We start from the raw sequence: 19,809 nt of genomic DNA, 5'->3' as shown, positions 1-19,809 counted from the left end.
TCTCTGGAGACGGAACGAGGGGCCTCGCATATAGAAGAATCAAGTAGATGTAACCCGGTCAGTTAGGGCACGAGGCTGCGTTGGGTTTGGGTAAAAGAGCCAACAAGGCAAACAGCGAAAAACAACAAACATGCCAAGAGTCCTGCGGGGGTGATCCAGAGGCTAGTGGAGCAAAGTGGAGCAAAGCCCCCACCCTTTAGGGTCAGCCTCGTCGACTTTTCAATCCTTGGATTATTTTATCGCCCTTTATCTTGCCTAGAATTTGTTTCGAAGCAATACGTGTCGACTGAGGCACTCTTCCTGGATTTCCTACGTACTCCCGACGAACTGACTTAGGCTTGCGGGCGTATTGGAGACGAACAACTACTTCATTATTGGGCCTAAATAAGGTAAGCCTGGCCGCTAGGGAATATTTGAGAATCAAAATCTGGGAAGAATTGGCTATAAGAGAAAAGAGGCGCTGCATCGGAGTCTTGACGAATTCATTCAATGGGAATACAGTAGGCAAGAGACAAGAGATGGCTGAAAATACGCCGTCACACTTGCCCTTAGCGGCCTTCGCGAGATCGCATCCCACCCCAGATCTGCCTGCAAGTGTAGGCATTTCTGATTCCGGATTAGAATCTCGAACTGCAAGAGTGTAGTAAGAGTAAGAAATGCTTGGTTCTGCAGGAAGCAGGAATTTGTGTCGATAAGGATGGACTGGACGAGAGTAAAATCCCGAAGATTGTGCGATTTGGTGAGGATTGGAAAAGGAAGAACAGGACCATGGTCGCATGGCTCGATGACATATCAGACTCGCCACTAAGGAATGACCGATCGAGACGATCCATAATTGGGATATATCTTCTGACAGTAGAAATGGGGACCTGAACAGAATTGGGAATTGTGACGAAGGCATTCCTTTTGTCTCGGCAATAAAGCCAGGACTGGTGAGCTTGTATCAAAAGAAAAATGAACCAAATAGAGCGGAGAATGCTGTATGGAATATAGAATAGATCATCTCCCCATTGCGGAGGACCTCATACAAGCCATACTATGTTCTGGCTTCAAGTTTCTCCCCTCAGCCTCTTCGCCAGATTCTGAAAAAGCGTCCTCCGCTTGTCGACGATGTCATTGAAGATCTCTGCTGGTCCGGGCGACCCAATCACAATTTGATCGCTTCCTGAAGCAAGCCCCTCATAGGCCGCCTCCGTAAACTCGTCAATCGGCATGCCTAGTGTTCGCCCCCTTTCAGCGCCCAGGTAGTCATGAAGTTCGGCTTCCAGTTGTCAGCCATGCCATCAAAGGGACGCAAACAAATACCTACTCTGGACGGGAGGCGGAGATAATTCGATGACCTTGACCGAAGAATTCCGCAGTTGGTCGCGGAGACACAGCAAAAAGGCGTTCAGTGCGGCTTTCGAGACTGAGTACGCCGGTAAGGTGGAAGCGGGAACGAGTGCTAGGTTAGACCCGGTGCTACCTATGTTAGTGGGCATGATCTCACTGTTCATTTGGGACACTCACAATATCAGACTGGTCTCCTTTCTCTTGTTCATCAAGAATGGTAGGAACTTGATGCTAAGATCCACCAGAGATGAGAAATTAATTGCCACCTCCGAGTGAAACGCTGCCAGATCGACCTTTTCTGGAAGGGATAAGTCGATGGGGCTCTGAACTCCCGCATTTAGAAAGATACAATCCAAGTCTGGATAGGCTGCTGTGACGTCCTGCACAAACTTGTCCATGTTTTCCCGTTCTCGGATGTCAAATCTGATGGCTCCAGCATTACCCTTGCCGTGTTTTTGGACGAACAAATCGAGTCGCTCCTGTCTACGTCCCACAGCGATGACCTTGGTACCTTGCTGAACGAGGCGGTCTGCCATCGCAGCACCGATTCCGGCCGTCGCCCCGACAAGAAGGACTTGCTTGTACGCGAAAGCCATAGCAGCTCTGATCTGAGGCTTGTGAATATACTTATAGTGTCAAAAGACGAACTGAATTTTGCGCTGAGATGCTTGATAAGATTGGAATGCTCTGAGATTTCGATTCATGACGGACTCCTCAAGTATATATGGGTCAGCTATTCTACCTAGCACAGAATTCCGAGCAGCGACATTGGTGAGAGGTTGTATGTTCAACAAAACTCGACCAACTGTTCGAAGAGCCGTGTCTCCTGCAGGAAGACGGAGATAAAGCAATCCAAGGTTAGGTTTTAGCGCATGGAGCTGGTTTAGCGATGGCAGTCGGAAGACTTCAAGGCATTTCACTATTCCAAAATTGAAGCGTCGTTGCGTTCGACGGCTTGAATGATCCAGGGAGCATGTAAAGCAGATGCGGAAGAAACAAAGCGAGAAGACGATGGCGGAACAACTTTAAGCCGCGAAATGACATCACCGGAACACTTGCCGTTTGTGGAATAGACTCTAGTGGAGATATCATGTGGCTCCAAGAACGACTCGCCGACTAAACCCGCCACTCCTATTCGAGTACCAGAGGCATTTCCATCTCTCGACACTGTTGAGAGCATGGAGAAAAGGCCAGATCACAGTCAACACCGAAACTCTTTCCATTTTCATCCTCCAGGCCCGCTGGATCATGGTGTACAACGGAAAACCATCTCGAGCATGCGCTCATTGCAGACGGAGGAAACTTCGCGTAGGACCCCTTGCGTTTAGTTGAACTGAGATCACATTGCTAACAGATTACAAGTGCGATTTGCACAAAGATGCATGCGGTCAATGCGTGAGAGCTGGTTTAACGTGTTCTGGCTACCGCGATCCTGATCAATTGAGAATCCGAGACGAGAGCCAGGCAATCATGCGCAGAGCCCAAGGTATACCTTCGACGCCAATCGCAACAAGTATCCGCATCCCCCTTATTGACAGAGCAAGGGCGGCCTTTTTCTCTCATTACGTCGTTGGATTCGCCAAAACATATGATGTGCTGGAACGCATTGGTCGACAATCGCCATTGGACAAGCACTTAGCAGCCTGTGTTGATGCTGTGAGCTTAGCTTTCTTTTCCTTTCAGTATGACGCTGCAGTGGCTTTTAAGCCAGCTCGAGAAATGTATTTGTCTGCTCTTCCGCTGGTCAAAAATGCCGTGGGTACACCAGAGTCTCTCGCGGGTGACTCAACGTTGTTGGCAGTACTTCTGCTCGACTTGTTTGAAAAGATAACTAACCGTAATCCCATCTCATCTGAATCATGGATGAGTCACGTCAAGGGTGCTCTGGCCCTTGTCAAGTTACGTCGGCTAGAGCAGCTGGAAACCTACATCGGCCTGCGGCTATCGGTTCGCCTTTTTACGAATATGCTCATAAGCTGTGTTGCAGCAGATTCTCCAGTTCCACCAGCATTGATTAAGCTCCGCTCCGACTTACAACCTCACGTCGACCCGAAAGATCCCAAATGGCAGGTTTCTGGGCTAGTGATGAAGTATGCCAACTTTCGTGGGGCAGCAAAAACAGGACTTATGGCACCTTCTGAGATCATTATGCAAGCAAAGAGACTGGACAGCGAGTTCAGCTCAATTGCCAGAAACATGCCACCATCTTGGATATCTCACAGAATTTCGGTTCCGACGGGCTCACCTGGTGTTCTGGAACAATACTACGACGTCTATCCAGACTATTTTACAGCGCAGACCTGCAACGTTATCCGAATCATGCGAATCCTGCTGAACAGTCTCATACGAGCGACATATGTGAAAATCTGCTCGCGCGGTATTGGTGTCCATCCTCACATATTGAATATTGCCTTCGCTTCTGTGATAATCGATGCCATGGCAAAAGAAATCTGCGCAGCAGGGCCGCAATTTACGCAAAAGCCAAATCATTCTTCGTCGGTCCGAAAGCTGCATGGCTATACACTCCTCTTTCCATTTTACGTGGCAGCCATTTTTGCAAGTCCTGAGACAAAAGTTCGAGAGTGGGTCATCCAGCAGTTGAAACGCCTTTCTGCTGACTCTGGCATAAGAAATGCTAGTGTAGTGACTAAAATGCTGGAGGACAGAAAAGATCCTAACCCTTGGTCAATATATGCTATTCTTGGAAGCTATGCGTTTGCTGCATAGCTTCCAGGAATATGGGAGTTGCCTTCAAGACATTGACTTTCAGACTGGGAACAGATATACCCTCGGTTCAACCTCTCTTCAAACGGTAATAGCAGCGTTACCTTCATCGTTCACACAGCAACATCGCCAGCAACAGCGATGGAGGAGCTTTTTGCGCCTCTTGACATCGACGACGAGGACGCCGCGGACATCAATGTCCAAGGCAACAGCCTTACACCTCTTTCATCACCCCCTGCATATGGTGAAACAATCCTCCATTTTGGCGAAATTGACCTGCCCTTCGTTCCCATCGTTGTGGTGGCAACATGCATTCTTTGTCTCGGAACACAAATCTGTTGCTTGTGCAGCAAAGTCTCAACGTGGGCCTTTCATTGCTGCTTCCTGACATGCCACACACCGCCAGGTGACCCTTTTCATGGTTCCTACAACCTTGCCTATGTCATTGAGTTCAATGAGAACATCGAGAGGGTCGCCAGAGTCCCGATTCAAGGTACAGGAGTCCGAGAGGCGGACATTGACAAATTGAACACGGACTATACTTCTTTGAGATATATTCGAAGCACTTTGGACATGCCGGTTCCTGAGCTCTTTTGGTTCGAAACGTCCTGCGACAGAGTTGGGGTACCGTTTGCTCTCATGTCTTTTGTTAGTGGTGAATCTGTCTGCCTCCTATGGCACGACAAGGAGTGGATCACCGAAGAAAAGCGGCTGAAGATCCTCACCAACTTAGTACATGTCATGGTAAAACTGTAACAACTACGATTCGACAAAGTCGGTACGCTACGATTCAGCGATAAGAAGACCGTGTCTCACATTGGCCCGTTACACACTGTGATCGAGGCCGACGAAGAATACATCGAGCACGGCCTCACACATGTGGATAAGTGTGGTCCCTTCAACACATTGGACGAATGGCTAGGCCACAATCCGGATACTTTCGAGGGTGTTCCTGAGACCGCGCTCTCGGCTAAAAGATGTCTTGAGGTCATGAAGCTTGCCATGTAGTCTACCCCGCCATATCTCCGACAGGCAGACCGCTTTCAGATCGATTTCTGGGACTACAACTATCAGAATATATTCATCGGTGACGACTGCAATATCACGGGTATACTAGATTGGGATGGTATTCGAGCCGTGCCGCAAGGGATGGGCTGCACCCGCTATCCATCGTGCATCACAAGGGATTGGGATCCAGGGAGCTATGAGCCAGCTTTGGATGGGAACTGGGAAGATTCGATGGAAGATCCACCTGAAGTATTGTCGAGGTATCGGAAGCATTATGCTGACACATTTGCTGGACTGGGCCTCCAATATTACGGCCCTCGTGAAACAAAGCTCTCGCACATTTTGGAAGCCATCAACATCGCCACTGGCGATCAATTTGCACGGCAATACATTATGATCGTCCTTCTCAATCACGCCTATGGATGTTCAGATCCGCCAGGGAATCTTCCAAAGATTGGCCTTCGGAATATCGACCGATCACCAGAACCTTGATGAATCCATCCTATCCAGGCGCCAAAGCCATGCAAAAGGTGATTCTGAAGCAGTTTGAAAAAATGTGGCATGCCGAATGGGAGACACCGGAAGTGGTAGGAGGAGGGGAAAAGGAATTGAAGGTGTATCGAAAATATCTATCCAAGTTGTGGCTGACAAAACAATACCGTACTACCCAACGGCCTACCACCAGGAAGAGACGAGAAAAGTCTCGCAAATACCGGCGGTACCTCGCACGGTTCTGGTCATCGAAACAAGGCGGTCTCATGGCGATGTGGAAGCGGTAGATTCGGATCCATAGGGGCTAGGAGAGGTGCTGGGGGCCCGCAGATTGTGATGAAGTTCAAGTTTATTGTATCGAAGGGCAACTACGTCTACCCTCTAAGTCCTCTATATGATTACTAGCTCATGTCATTCTTCCAGGATTGCTAAGTGTTTCGTGAACGTTGCTTTGGTATCAAGTATATTGATTACCCACTTGCAATCCGCTGGTCACTTGTTCACGATGTTCGCAAAGTCCGCCGCTGCTTTTGAAGATAATTCGTCTGGTGACTTTGCTATCTGGCACAGTCGACGACAACGTTCTTTTGCCACGAGGCTTAGATATATTGATGCCGTGACGCTGGGCAGAACACTGGTATCACGGATGCAAAGCACGTTCCGCGGCCGCCTTCAGACTGCGGTTCGCAGTTGTTGAAAGTCTCCGTTTCTCTTTCTCATTGCCGTGTTCTACCTCGAAAAGGGTCTTCGTGACAGCGAGCCTCGAAGAAGCTTGAGATGACAGGAGGTTGTCTGCACTATCTATTCTGAATACGGCAAGGACTGAGCCTGTGACGTAGACCAGAAAAAGCTACATGACACTGCATAATGACAGGAATCATATTGCATTTCATGAACGAATGGACGCGAATCACACAGCTATAAAGGTGCGAAAGTCCCTAACTTGTCGGTCTTGTAATATCACTCTCATCTCCCTACACTCAACATCTGATTCTTTTTCAGACAAGAGCCCTTAGTATTGCTTTCTCAGATATTAAAGACCTTGTCATATCGAGTCGTCTTCTCCGGCAGGAGCTTCTTTTGGCAGAGAGCGAGTACGGCGAAGTTCATTGACGTCGTTTAGTGCATCAGCTCCAGAAGCGTCATCGCCTTTCGCACTGACACTCGTATTGCGTCTGGTTCTCGCAAGGGATATGCTATCCCTGCCGAGTTCGGCGGCTGAAGAACTTGTTTCTCGTCTGTGGGAGGGGGCTGGTGACCTGTGAGATGACATGGACCGGATAGCATGGCGCCTTGGACAGCTTTCAGAGTCTTCTCTTGAGACGACACTAGATCTCCTTCTTGTGATGGCTCCCCCATCATAGCCGATGCCTCGAAGAAGGCGCGAATTCCTTTCGCGTTCTTCCCTTCGTCGAATGTCCCCTTCATCTTCTCTAATCATGCCACCCCCAAGGCCTGCAACTCCGGCCTCGGCGTCATCATGTGGGCGGTATTGCCTTATTTTCTCCACCTTTGTCTCTGGCATTTCTGGCTTACCTCCTAAGGAAACCAACACGACGTCCCCGGTTGCGGTGAGACAATCCATGGCTTCCAATTCTTGAGCAGTGAAGAAACGAGGAAGGATCTCCCAACGAAGCGGAATCAGGGCCACAATCAAGATAGGAAACGCAATAGCCCCAATTGTCTGGCTAATGGCTACGGTGGTAGAAAATCCTAGGAACTGCCAAGACAGGTAATGCCAAATTTGGCGGCGCGGTACTGAATTTAGCGGATCTGAAGGGCGTTGAAATGTCGGATCACGGAGTAGAAAGGCCAGTTTATGAGTCAATATCGGATTCGTTAGGATACTGCCCATCCCGACCGTGAAGAACACTCCACTCATGATTGCCCTAGGTACCAGGGATAAGACAGTCAGAATAGGTCCGGTCATGGTCCCAAAGAGGGCAAGGCACATCACAAAATGTGAAACGCGTTGCTCTGCCACTTTTTGGGCCACGGTCTCCTTGCGAATTATTATCGGCTCTGATTCGTCTCCAGTCTCGATGATGTAAGGCGTATCCTCATAATATGTGACGGAATCGGTGTGAACTGGTGCCTGTGGAACAAGGCCATTGGGAAGCGGAATATTGAGGATACCACTGACAAAGCAAGTGCAGCCGAGAAGGAAAAAGTCCCAATGGAATCCAGCCGGCTTCGTAAGCGGGAAATTGCGTGCTTGGGCCGTGAGAGAAGAGACGTTGTGATCGTAGTAGAAGAGGAGTGTCATAAGGAAGCCAAAAGGGACTGCAACAAAGATCCAGGTGGTCGGTAGTGTCCAGAAATCCACAACCCATGGCCTTTCGATGGTCGGAAAGAACGCCCGCGTAGTTTGCAAATATTCAAAGTGAACTCTGGAGAGATTTCCGGGGAAATGAGTAAAGCCTGTCCACCAAATCGTGGCTAATGGATATGCATAATCTGAGAGAATTGCACGCAACCACCCGCGCGTATAGGCTGTTTGTCCGACTTGCTCTAGTAAATACACCGTGAGGAAGTATAGTATTGCGACAAGGGACGAAGCGAACCCGTTCGTGATCTGGCCATTTTCGAATCCGACACTTAGCTCTTCACAGCCTTTGATAACGTAAATTGTGCCAACGTATAGGCCGAATGTTTGGGAAGAAAAGTCGGTGACGGTACGCATATAGTCAGAGATATTAAGTAACGCGGTGGCCCAGTGGAAAGTCGCGGACCAGATGCCAACCCAAACCATAAAGCGCGGATATAGAGTGGCGTCATAAATTTTGACTATGTCGTAGATAGTATAGTTGAACAAGGAGATGAGACCGGTAACACCGACAACAGTTAAAGGTTGGCAGGAGAATAAGCTGAAGACGCCGGCAGCAAGCGCTGAAGAGAGGAGGGCCTCGTTGATTCCAAAAAATCCACCCGTGTTGTGTTGCATGTCAAGTTGAAACGCCAGGGCCGGCAGTAAGTTGACGAAATAGATGCGGACCGTGCCAGCGAAGACGCGATAAGCGAGCCCGTCTCTGAAGTCACTCCAGTAATAAGGGAGTCGTCGGCGGACATCGTGGTACATTCCTCTACCAGGCTGCTTGAGGCGGCTTAAGAACCCCTGGTCGTCCCGCCATATGTATGGGTCAACTTGGACTTCACAATAATTCTGGCCCTCGGAGGTCATTGTAAGAGCTTGGGAGTCTGGACCACTTCAATTGAATCCCGGGTCGTTGCGATTCCTCTGTGGGTAAATGGAGACAAGGACTCAAAGTCCTGATATATATAGAGAGAGAGCCAGAGCTGTCGGGTCACCCACCGATATTGGGATCTGCATGGCCAAGCAGTCGGATGGCTGGGTGGGGATTTGCACTGGACTTATTTTGCGTGTTTTTCGCGTTGGCTGGAGAGGCCATGACCGGGGGTTGATGATGCCCAGTAGAACTAGACGTCAATGTCCCAAACCAACAGTGCCCATCGCGGGCCCTTTTCTTCACCACTTCTCTCCTCTGCGGGCAAAGCAGGCATTGGTGACGAATAAATCGAACTGAGCCTGCTTTTCCAGAGAAACACGGGGCGGTGCAGGTCACCCACGGATTCTAGAGGTATACCAAACGGAGAAATGAATTGCCACCCTTCCATTATCGCGAGGAAGACAACTTCGACGAGAGCTTTGGGGGCAGGGGCTATGGAACAGCAGAGTGTGGCAAAGCCAGAAGTAATTCTGCCCGGGCAGAAAAAATGAAGCAGAAAATAGGAGGTATTGCGTCATTAAAAAGCTGCCAAGCCACTAAACTTACTGGGTAATAAAGGAGATCACTCCTCGCGAAACGTAGGTATCGAGGTATGTACATATCCAGTCTTATGTTACTTTCCCTAGTTGCTCTGCAGAGAGAGTAAGGGATTCACCCCGAATGGCTTCAAATTCGTCCCTCTATGAACAGATTTTAAGGGAGATACGGACTCCTCTCGAAAAGGCAGTGAACGATGCACTGTCTTCATTGCAAGCGGGTGCCGGCACATCTCGCATACGTCTTGAAGCTTGCCTCGACCATGCACACAGCGGTATCCCACAGAGTGCACAAAAGGAGACACAAAGAATTACGCTGGTCAGTCCCCTGATCGCCTTGGTATTCTCGTTGCGCTAACCGCTCGTTCGCCTTAGGCGACTATTGATCTACCCTGCCTTTCAAGAGGATCTGATAGTGGAGAAGCAGCAGCAAACGCTGGACGCCAACAGTTGAATTGTAACGAACAGAACCCCCAGCTTCCAGGCGGCGTTTCCGATGATGAATCTCTGGAGCGTAGCTCTCGCCACCTCAAACGCCGAAGAATGGTCGGCGGTCTGAGGTTGGCCAAGTCTGCGCCTACTACCCGAGATGCCTCGCCCGACAAGGGTTCATCACGCCGCCTGACGAGCAACGCTCGCCAATTTTCGAAGCGAAATGTGCAAGCCATCACGCCCCAGCGGGAGCAGTCTCCGTTCGAACGACTCGTCATCGGTATTTGGAAGCAGATACACGGTTCTATACACTTGAACCCACCAGACCACGTAAGATACATATACTCATTCAGCGCAAAACTCAAAAGCTTTATGGTTTCCTCTCTTCATTTTGCTGGAACTTCCACCACTCTATATCTTCGATGCTCCAAAATTTCCGATGATAAGCTAACATTGGCCTTCTTGAGGCTGACCTATGGCACAATCTGCATGAGTCAGGGTCGTCCACATCTGTAGGAGTTACCTTCCCATTAGCCATCTATGGAGATGTTGCTTTTCAAACCATGAATCACTGTTGTCGCCAAATTACACAAGTAAGCCGTTGCTGCAGATCGCTCGAAGTCATTGTACAAGCTCGATGGATACAATGCTACGATGAGCAAGTGCAAAAGCTTATGGTGGAAAATCCCAACCAATCAATTTCCAAAGCTCGCATGCTCGCTCTTGCAGCCGCAAGCAAGGACTTCGGATGGACTCAGAAGGAGCTGCGGAATAAAATGTTAGAAAAAAGGCAGTGTAGGGCTGATACTACCATCTTACCCTAGTTGCCTCCCACCACTGCTCCATCCTTCATGACTATACAGTACTAACCAGAACATCTTTAGTGCCATTTGGCGCGGCTACGACATTATTCGAGAAGCCGGAGGCTGGGTTTCTCTGATCTTTGCCGGCATGGGCCTCTATCGTTTTTGCAAGTACCGTCTAGGATTCTGCCCTAAAAACATGATAATCCTGAAGAGACTCCGTTTGCGATTCGAAGTCGCTGCCGATACTATTCACCCGGAATGGCGTCGAATGCTATCCGTTGTCGGAGAACAGACAACTTGCACATATTTTGGACATCCCTGCGACTGGGTCGTTGGAAGAGACGATCCGCCTATCCCACTGGCCGATACCTATATACAGTGGACACCGGACTTCAATTTCGAGCACCTGGAGGATAGCATCATAGATGAGCAGGTCTGGGGCTCAATCGATCCACGGACGGAAACTCAAAAATTCCAACATACGTTACCGAAACAGTTTTCTTGCGCGAAATGCAGTTCGATACAGTCTAATGACCCCAGGACGAATGAATGCGACTGTTTTCCCACTCTTTTTGGAAGCGGTTCACGCCAACCATGTCCAGTTCAAATTTTTCGCACAGACAATGGAAGGAACAATGGTCTACTTGCTTGCTGTGTAATTCTATCCCTCACTTCTACATCTCCTTGTTCGGACTAACATTTAAATCTAGCCATTCGACCGCGGAACGGCGATCGGCGAATTTGTCGGTGTTATTACAAAAGGCCTACGAGATCTCGACGTTGTGCAAATGTCTGGGCCAGCTGGTGTATACCAGATCTGGCAAGGCCGTCAAGGGAACTACACCCGCTTTGTGAACCACTCCTGCCAGCCGAACTCGCAATACGAACGGTTCGTATGGCTTGGTGTGCAGCGGGTCGTGCTGGTGTCCAAAGGCATCTCCGCCGGAGAGGAGATTACGGTCGACTACTCCGATGATTATTGGAGTTGCTTGGATAAGGAATGTTTATGTGGCGAGAATTGCTGCCGATTCAAAAAGAAAAGAGGGAGTTGAGCAAAAGGTGGCCTTCACCCTTACGAGATCAAAGTTGAGAAAACCCGACGTGTGAGGGGTTTTTCTGTGAATATATAGCCAGGTCTAGAAAATTCGCCATTCTGCCAGTGGCTTTAGTGATTCCGGGCATGGAGATAAAGGCCATACAAAGATATACAAGAAGTGGTATTGCATGGGCAACGTGGGCTATGGCAATTGGCAACGTTGGAATTACTCTCAAGGCATGAATAGCCCAATAATGATTGATATAGCTAGCTCAAAAAGAGGGTGGGGATGAGAGAGGTGAGGACTCACCCGGCCCGTCCCACTGGCCCCTGGGGTGGGTGTTTCAGACTCTATTTGGAGGGAGCCTCGAGGCGCGATACGCAGGATCGGTTGATAGGGTGCATACATAGAGCTACCTCAGCTGCCTGGCTTTAAAAGTTTGTTGGTTATCAATCTACGGAGCGCATTTGACGGCAGTTAATACTTCGCAAAAGTCCATTGCTAGCCATTATTCAGATCCTCCGACGTCCGAATACACCCTTTGAAATACCATCATCTGGAGAAATGCGCATTTGTCTTTGCCGGTCTACCCACCTGCAGTCGGCAGGCATCTATTTGGGGGAAATTACATCACTTGTAGAGTTTATATCTCCCCTCTCCATATTGAGAGGTCGTTCCGAATGACATGTGGGGCCAAGTTGAACATGGGGATGATCCACATAGGCGCCTCTGCCTCGATTCTCCAATCGTGCCGGCTCGGCTGTGAATCTTGTCATTTAGATGGATATTTACTGGGCCATCTAGCCCCTCAAGTAAGGAATATAAAGCGTACTCCTGGTGCTTGAAAATCATTGGCATCCCACCATCGTCTCACCGACAGTCCCCGAAAGTCCAAGGAGTGTCTGGTACTGATAGGATGTTGCTGACTTTCGTGTTTCCCTCCTCATGGTCCGGGAGCCGCGCATTGAGTGAGCCGCCCACATTTCTTACCGATGATGGCATCTTGGGCACTGTATACTTGACCTCCGAGGTTGACGTCGACTTGCTGTTGGAAGCAGTTATCGAGATACGGCTGACTGGTGGGTCACAAAGTGAATTTGATATATTCTTTTTACTAAAGACTCCATTTAGGTCACGTTAAGACCTCCATAGTCTGGGCAGACAATGTTGGTCAGCACACTGATGCAAGAAACTTAACATATTGTCAAAAGGTACTTGTTCATTCAGCGTTTCCCTCTAAAGCTGACACCTAGGCAGATTCTCGATGTCGTCCAAACACACGGAGTTCGAAGACGACTTTGCGCCTCCTCGCCTTGTTCGATGAATATATGCAGCTTCCAAATACCTCTCACGGTTCTAGAAGCTCCTGACGACAACTCTCGTCTGTACAGATGTGACAATCATGAACAACTGCCATCGTCACTTGAACAGAAATCTTCAGCAGCGCTGAACTGGAAGAACTCAGCACCAAAGACTGCTGCATCCGTATCTTATGCATTGCACGCCAAGCTCTGGCATGATGACGTTTTGCTCGTCTCAAACTCACAGAAGATTCGAATCTTCAACTGCGCCGACATTGCCCCGCCGGTATGTCTTAGAGACTTTGGTGAGGAGTACTGCAATCATCAGGAGGTTGTAGTGCGGAAGAACCTTGTTCAAAAGGTTGGAAATATGTCGATAAAAGCGACCCAGCCAGAGGCTTTGGTCTTCAGCGAACCTGACAGCTGTGCAAAAACGAAAATCATGCTTCATGTCAAGCTGCAAACAATGCAGGGACCATGTGAAGGTTATGGACCAAATAATTTCGAGGTCGTAATCAAGTGGAAACTGCAGTCGTCAACCTTTGTGTGCATGCATATGCAAGACGCAGCTCCTACAATACGACAACTTTCAAGGCTATCGTCAATGGGATGCATAACAGACACCGCCGCGAGCCATCATTTGAAGATGATTTGGTCGGGCTGGAGACGGACGAACTCAGCTGACCCAAACTCCAGAGAATGGACCGCAACTTATCCAATATGGCTCTCAGTAAGGAGTTCGCCAGCATTGCCTCCAACATTTTCATTCCCTTTCCTTTCGAAGAGGTACAGCATCTCGATAGGAATTAGCGGATCTGGAATATGGCATTCAAAAGCGACTCTGAAGCTACCGATACAGATTATCTATCGAAAGAAAGCCACCTCGTCGTCGCAATGTCTCATCAGAACGAGTCAGTCGAGTGGGTGTGATGATGTTATGGGTGTGATATCATTGTCGAGCAGTAGTAACGGTCAAGAATTACCCCCATATTTAGCATAATGCGGAGAGAAACTACCAGGATCCATGCTACGCGGTAAATAACTAAGAGTCGAAGTAACGCAATGCCTTATTCTATTCACCTAGTCCTATTGACAACAACTCAACGCTTAAGAAAGAGGGAGAGTCTTCTTCCACCTAGTTCGAGTCAGCGGAGACTCTAATGACTTTCTCTCTTTTATCCATTAAGTACTTTAAGAGTAAGATAATATTAATCGATGGTCTCATTGTAACAGCGCACTTCAGGCTTTGGCATGCACGTGCAACAACGCACAGAGGCCTGTCCAGCAGATCGGGAATCGAGAACGCGTTTCTAGTTGATACTGACAAGACAACACCACCACCATCAACTCCACCTAGAGGGCAGCGGCTAGGGCTACGAACACCTAGCACAGCGGCAGCATCGAGGAACAGGACAGAACTGATAAAACACTCAGGAATTAGGTAGACGGCGCCAAAAACCATGGAATTCGTGATACTCTGCTCAAACTGTAAAGAATGGCACTCTGCCAGCACTGTAAACTGTTCCGCAACCCCTTTCTGCCAGCCCATTTTGGTTTGACATGTGACTAGACAGCTTTTCCTCCCTGCCATCGCCCTACCAGCCCAGCACAGCACAGCCACTTTGCCTTGTTACAATATATTACTATAATTATGACAACCATGATGAGACCAATTGAACGCCATCCACTGGAATGCGCAAAGCGTTTCACCAAGTTACCGTGAGCATGCCTCAGACAACGAGGACTGATGAACAAGGTGATGACCGTCAATATTGAAGCCATTTCGTGATTTTGAAACACTTGGGAAATTCGTACCCTTCGCAGCATCTGGGCCCTGAACATTTGTTGAAAGCTAAGCTCTTTCTCCCGTCATACTTTACTACTAAACTTAGCCGACACAGAAGCGAATAGTCTCCAAGTATCGGCTGTGATGATCACCGCAATAGCAACACAGTTTTGGAAAAGATGTCTCTCAGAGTACCAAGCTAGCCATATTTCCTTCCACGGCGATGGCATAAGAACAATGCTGTCTATGGCAGAGGGGCGACATAAACAACCAGAACGGCACCATATCTATGTCCAGTCCGTCAGAAAGTCCGTTCATGAATAGATGATTCGCAGTGGCGGGGAGGGGGGAAAGACAATATACTTACGCAGCAGCAGCCGCAAAGATTTCTGCCTTCCGTGCCTTTGTGAAGATCGCCAACACAGACGTAAACATCATGACGGAGAAGAGGATACAGAGGAAACGTGAACGGTCGGTCTGGAGATTGTACAAGAGTATCATGGGCAAGAACAGCAAGATCACAACGGCCAACGTAGTGATGAGACGCGAGAACTGTTCCACACGGGTAGGCGAGTCGAGGTGAGTGTAGGTGTCTCTACTATGGTTGCGTGTAGACTGTGGTTTGGAGCCGGTTACTAAGTTAGAAAAAGGCAAATATAGGGTCACGGTTGCGACGGACACTTGCCTTTGAGGCGAAGACCTAATGATCGGATTGTCAGCCAACCGCATGAGAGATATGCGGATAAAATCCGAATGCTTGGAAAACCATGGCTCCAGCGGACAGAGCGAGCGAGATTCCATCTTACCAGAGTTGTGAGCTTCGAAGGGAGGCACTTTTGGAGCAGCCACTCAACCGTCTCATCGCAGGGGCCACGGTCCTCGTTCATCTCCAAAGCCACCAGGTCATCCGTGTCGTCAAATACGCCGGCTTCGGGCCTCACGACAGGCTTGTTGTTGTGCATCCAGTTAACTGTGCTTTGCAAGTTGAGGGCTGTCGGAGTCGGCATCATAGACATTTTTCGATAACTAGATATAGCTGCTTCTGTTCTCATGAATAGAAGGTGGATGAGGAATTGATTTACAATGAGGAGATTATGAGGGATGCGAACCGTACTCCTGAAGCCCTGTTTTGGCCTCCTGGATGATCGCCAACCTCCGCTCGTTGCCGTCCTGCTTGTACGAACTGAGATAGAGCCTTATCTCTTCAGCTTCGTCCTCTCTGGCTAACTGAGCCTCTAGATCAGCGAGCCGGGCTTGCTGAAGGAGAATGATGCGAGCTTGCAGAGTTCGAAAACGCCGGGCAACACTGAAGCTTGGGTTGCTGGAAAAGAATGCGGCGAGTCGAGGGTAACCGAGTGGATAGTCTTCGACTAGGAGGATATCGCAATTAGTACGAATCAAATTCGCGTCCGGTGATGAACCTACTCTGACGAGGCTGAGATCGAGGTTGAGATTGAATCCCATTATCTGCCCCGCTCCTTCGGAGAGAAAGTATGGATGCTTTGGCACTCTGGAATAATCGCTTAACGGTAGGTATCAGAAGGGAAGATAGAGAGTTTGACATTGTGATTATATCATATCATATCATATTGTATTCACTAATCTGCCTGAGCATCGATGATATGCTGAATTGATAGCGAGGGAAATCCAAGACAGATGTGTTGTCTTGAGTCCGACCCGTGATTGGCTTAATTCAGGTGCACTCTGCCTGATGTTCAGCCTCATAGATGAAGGTCGGATATTTTGGCTGCCTTTCCACCTCGCCACAGCATAAGAGGATGCCTGTTGGCCAGATCCTGTTATGTAAGCTCTAAGGTCGCCTCTTCATGTTCGCGCCGGGAACTTGCTCCTCAGTGCCCAGTCGCTCGTCGCGAACCCGATACTGCTCGTTTCCAAGGACACCAACAATCTTGAAAGGGCCCCTCACTCCTCTAGATCCAGGTGAAGCAATCCAGACCTGCTCTCCCTTTTGAAATAAGGACTCTGTAGGCCACTGCAAGCCACAGGGTCAGCGTAACAGACACATGAAAACTGCGACAATACCTACCTCGGCTGGATCTGCTCGTCGAGCGACTCGGGCTTTCCAGTCTTCGCTACGTGGCATTTCTTGGTCATTCATCGAGTCCTTAGGTTTCTCTTCGTCATTTTTATCCATGGTCAGTGCTTTTAGGTGGCTTGACGGTTGCTTGCTTGAGGGAGTCGTTCGCTAGACGATTTCTGTGATGATAGTGATACTAGGTCAACAGTAATATCGAGCAAAAGCGGCAAGCGAGACGCGCACGGCTTGTCTCGAGACAGCAATGTTACCTCCCCGCTCCTTTCCGCATGCCGCATCTAGCACGTGCAACATGAGAAGGTAGCCTCAGCCTCAGCTTCAGGCTCAGCTGCTCTGCATCGTCCTCGTAAGCTTCGCTAATTTCAGCGACCAATCACAAAAGAGAGTCGTTTGAGCAGGAGACAATCCAGATGGGGTAGATGGCTTGTTTCCGAGCACGTCGCAAACGATATTCGGATTCTGGCCAACAATAGTCGCTGATTTCTATTCAGATAACGCCAAACCCTCCAAAATATCGATTATATCCTTGCGGAAGTCCAGTTGTCGCTCGCCGACATGGCCCTTCAAGCAAGTTGAAACTGCTCCTGCAAACCTGGTTCCCATGATGTGACTGAGATCTTTCCCAGCACTCTTGATGAACTGAGCTTGCGCATCTTCTGCCTTCCGAATATGCTTCATACTTGCTCCCGGCAACTTCTCGGCATTCACCCAGAACCCAATTTCGAGAAGTAGAACCCCCTGGTCTACCGTAAGTCCGATGACAGGTCATTGAGGGCAGAGAAACCTTTGACTTACCAAGGAATAAATGTCATGCTCGGGCCCAAATTTTGCCGACGGCGTTCCCCATCTCGACGGCGGCAGGTATAACAATCTGTTCATCCTAAATTCGGGCTGTTGGCTGGAAGATTGTCCGGTTTCACGAGCGTATTCGAACCCAAATAACCATGGCTGATCGAGTGCTGACGTCTTGTCATTGTTCTTTGACTTGTGGAAGAATAAGATATTCTCGCTGCGTATGCCTTTGTGAATCCATCCAACGCTGTGTAACCCGTATAATGAAAGAGCTATCCTGTAAGCGAGTCTGTACCTAATTTCCAACGGGACTCTCGGACTTTGACCGAATTGACCTTCGAGCGTCGAATGGGTAGAGCTACCTTCAGGAATGCTAAATGCTAGGCCATACCACCCTTCAGATTTGTCCTGGGTATACCCAATGCAGCGAAGGATTTGGAAATATTCAGGCTTTGGTCTTGACAGAAAAGACGACGTCTTCGGAAACTGTGCCTTCATTGACTGGGGGGGAGACCCGTCTTCTCCTTGTAGATACCTCACGATCTCAACTATGACCAACTGATCATTTTTCGTGGCCAATGAAAATCGATCGTTGTCTCCGAGCAACCGTTTGTGAATGAAGTCTTCGCAGGGTATGAATTTTGGTTCAGGATCAGGCACTTGCTCTTCATCACGAGCAAGCAAGCTCAAGCCTATCGTGGTAGTCAGCCCTGCTTGTTGCGCAACTTCGTTTTGTTGAAGTGTTTTCAGGTCTCCCCTCTGAAAGGTGGGGTGCTTTGATGTTGCATTCCAGACATTTTGAAAGAGCTTTTGGGCAGTCATTTCAAATTTTTGGAAGATGGATGATCCCAGCGGTGTACTCCCATCAGCAGCCGTATTGGGTTCGGGAGATGATGTAGTAATCGCCGATCCTGCCACTTGAATTGTTTCGGATATCCTGGCGTCAACAATGTTCTGACTGAGCTTGTTCAGATCTGTTAGCAAGAGCCCTTTGTCTTTCGGTCCCAGTGAGTCAATAAATCTTCCACTTATTCCAGCCTTGCCGTCATCGAGAAGAAAATCACGGAGGCTGCCAGATAAGTCGACAACACGATCCACTTTGATGCCAGAAATACTGTTGGGAGCTGTCCGTTTTATCCAATCGCCTAGTTTCTGGATACTATGACGGCTTGGGGGTTCTAGAACCGAGACTGTAATGGTAAGGGCACCAAGGGGTGATGCTGTGCTCGGAGACCTGGAATGAGGTCGTAGGAGGATACTTGGTGCCGGGTCAGGACGCAGAGTAAAATGAACCGGTGTCACTCTGGTTGTATGCATAACTCTCCTGTTTATCCTCGCGTGCAGCTCATCTACCTGCAGACCGTTCTTCTCAACCAGTGCTTTCTGAAGTTCGTCCACAAGATAGCGCGTAAATGAATATTTCCCGGGGCAAGGTGTCTGGCCTCCCGCCGATGAAGCGGCGAGAAGTTCTAAGGAGCCTTTTCTTCGATTCTTGGCGGCCTGCGATGCATGACAGCAGTCGAAAATAAAGAGAACATCGGCGCTTGCGTTCTCCAGATGAGGTTGGACTTCGAACCAGTCAATTGTGGGCTCACCCACGGCCTTCCTATAAAAGCAAGGAATTAAAAAGGAAATTTCAAAGGCGGAGGTGCGTCTTACGCCGCCCAAACTGCCTTCCCTCTCTTGTCGTCGGGGTCGCCATGGCCAGAGTAATACACAATCATGAGGTTGGAGCCTAGATCGTATGCATACTTGAAGTCGACCACGGCCTTCTCCAATGCATTTCGTGAATTCGTCGACGGTATAGGAAATACAACAGTGTCATAACCGAGCCCGGTGGAGAAAAGATCCTTCACTTCTCGGGCTTCGTCTTTGCAAGGAGGCTGGAAATCATCTTCAGTCCAATAGAGAACCAGGGCCGCCACCTTTTGATAAGGAAAACCCCGCTTCGGAAAAGACGCAGAAAGATCACTTTGTAGCTCCCGTTTTAGATGGTCAGTATTCATGATAATAAGCTGGGTCTTGATTGACCAAGGAAGGAGAAAAAGGAGACATCGAGACATCATTTTCAGTCAGTTGATGTTAAGGCTGCCAGGCAACCGGACTAACCAAAAGTAGGCACGTGCAGCTTAGGCATCAATTCAGCTTCTTCGGCTTGCAGCTACAGTTGAGGCTCGCCTTCTTCTCTCCAAATGCACCTTCGCGCTCGTCGGTTATATGATTCGTCTACTCTTTCGAAACACTGCCGTTCTCACTCAA

The 19,809-nt window shown here is 48.9% G+C and overlaps 8 protein-coding genes across 8 annotated transcripts; 3 read left to right on the top strand and 5 right to left on the bottom strand.

The window, feature by feature from the left end:
• Nucleotides 1–1,049: 1,049 nt before the first annotated feature.
• A1O5_05545 (uncharacterized protein) lies at nt 1,050–1,928 on the bottom strand (the record flags this gene model as incomplete). The annotated part of the gene is made up of 3 exons (XM_007746145.1): nt 1,050–1,261; nt 1,310–1,461; nt 1,510–1,928. The coding sequence occupies 3 exons, from the start codon at nt 1,926–1,928 to the stop codon at nt 1,050–1,052; spliced, it is 783 nt and encodes a 260-aa protein (XP_007744335.1).
• Nucleotides 1,929–2,802: 874 nt separating this feature from the next.
• On the top strand, nt 2,803–4,059 carry A1O5_05544 (uncharacterized protein; the record flags this gene model as incomplete). Its single annotated transcript, XM_007746144.1, has 1 exon — nt 2,803–4,059. One exon carries the CDS (start codon nt 2,803–2,805, stop codon nt 4,057–4,059), a length of 1,257 nt encoding a protein of 418 aa, XP_007744334.1.
• A 138-nt stretch (nt 4,060–4,197) lies between these two features.
• A1O5_05543 (uncharacterized protein) lies at nt 4,198–5,556 on the top strand (the record flags this gene model as incomplete). Its single annotated transcript, XM_007746143.1, has 3 exons — nt 4,198–4,808; nt 4,851–5,043; nt 5,089–5,556. The coding sequence occupies 3 exons, from the start codon at nt 4,198–4,200 to the stop codon at nt 5,554–5,556; spliced, it is 1,272 nt and encodes a 423-aa protein (XP_007744333.1).
• Nucleotides 5,557–6,601: 1,045 nt separating this feature from the next.
• On the bottom strand, nt 6,602–8,737 carry A1O5_05542 (uncharacterized protein; the record flags this gene model as incomplete). The annotated part of the gene is made up of 1 exon (XM_007746142.1): nt 6,602–8,737. The coding sequence occupies one exon, from the start codon at nt 8,735–8,737 to the stop codon at nt 6,602–6,604; it is 2,136 nt and encodes a 711-aa protein (XP_007744332.1).
• Nucleotides 8,738–10,485: 1,748 nt separating this feature from the next.
• A1O5_05541 (uncharacterized protein) lies at nt 10,486–11,630 on the top strand (the record flags this gene model as incomplete). The annotated part of the gene is made up of 3 exons (XM_007746141.1): nt 10,486–10,550; nt 10,657–11,233; nt 11,289–11,630. The coding sequence occupies 3 exons, from the start codon at nt 10,486–10,488 to the stop codon at nt 11,628–11,630; spliced, it is 984 nt and encodes a 327-aa protein (XP_007744331.1).
• Nucleotides 11,631–15,342: 3,712 nt separating this feature from the next.
• Nucleotides 15,343–15,718, bottom strand: A1O5_05540 (uncharacterized protein; the record flags this gene model as incomplete). The annotated part of the gene is made up of 2 exons (XM_007746140.1): nt 15,343–15,402; nt 15,509–15,718. 2 exons carry the CDS (start codon nt 15,716–15,718, stop codon nt 15,343–15,345), a joined length of 270 nt encoding a protein of 89 aa, XP_007744330.1.
• Nucleotides 15,719–16,512: 794 nt separating this feature from the next.
• Nucleotides 16,513–16,857, bottom strand: A1O5_05539 (uncharacterized protein; the record flags this gene model as incomplete). Its single annotated transcript, XM_007746139.1, has 2 exons — nt 16,513–16,695; nt 16,750–16,857. The coding sequence occupies 2 exons, from the start codon at nt 16,855–16,857 to the stop codon at nt 16,513–16,515; spliced, it is 291 nt and encodes a 96-aa protein (XP_007744329.1).
• Nucleotides 16,858–17,241: 384 nt separating this feature from the next.
• Nucleotides 17,242–19,556, bottom strand: A1O5_05538 (uncharacterized protein; the record flags this gene model as incomplete). The annotated part of the gene is made up of 3 exons (XM_007746138.1): nt 17,242–17,496; nt 17,554–19,156; nt 19,210–19,556. 3 exons carry the CDS (start codon nt 19,554–19,556, stop codon nt 17,242–17,244), a joined length of 2,205 nt encoding a protein of 734 aa, XP_007744328.1.
• Nucleotides 19,557–19,809: the final 253 nt, after the last annotated feature.

Source organism: Cladophialophora psammophila (assembly GCF_000585535.1).
Source record: "Cladophialophora psammophila CBS 110553 chromosome Unknown aczJe-supercont1.7, whole genome shotgun sequence".
NCBI classification, from domain to species: domain Eukaryota; kingdom Fungi; phylum Ascomycota; class Eurotiomycetes; order Chaetothyriales; family Herpotrichiellaceae; genus Cladophialophora; species Cladophialophora psammophila.
Note: the sequence above shows the minus strand (reverse complement) of the source record. Positions and strands in the feature narration are given on the sequence as shown.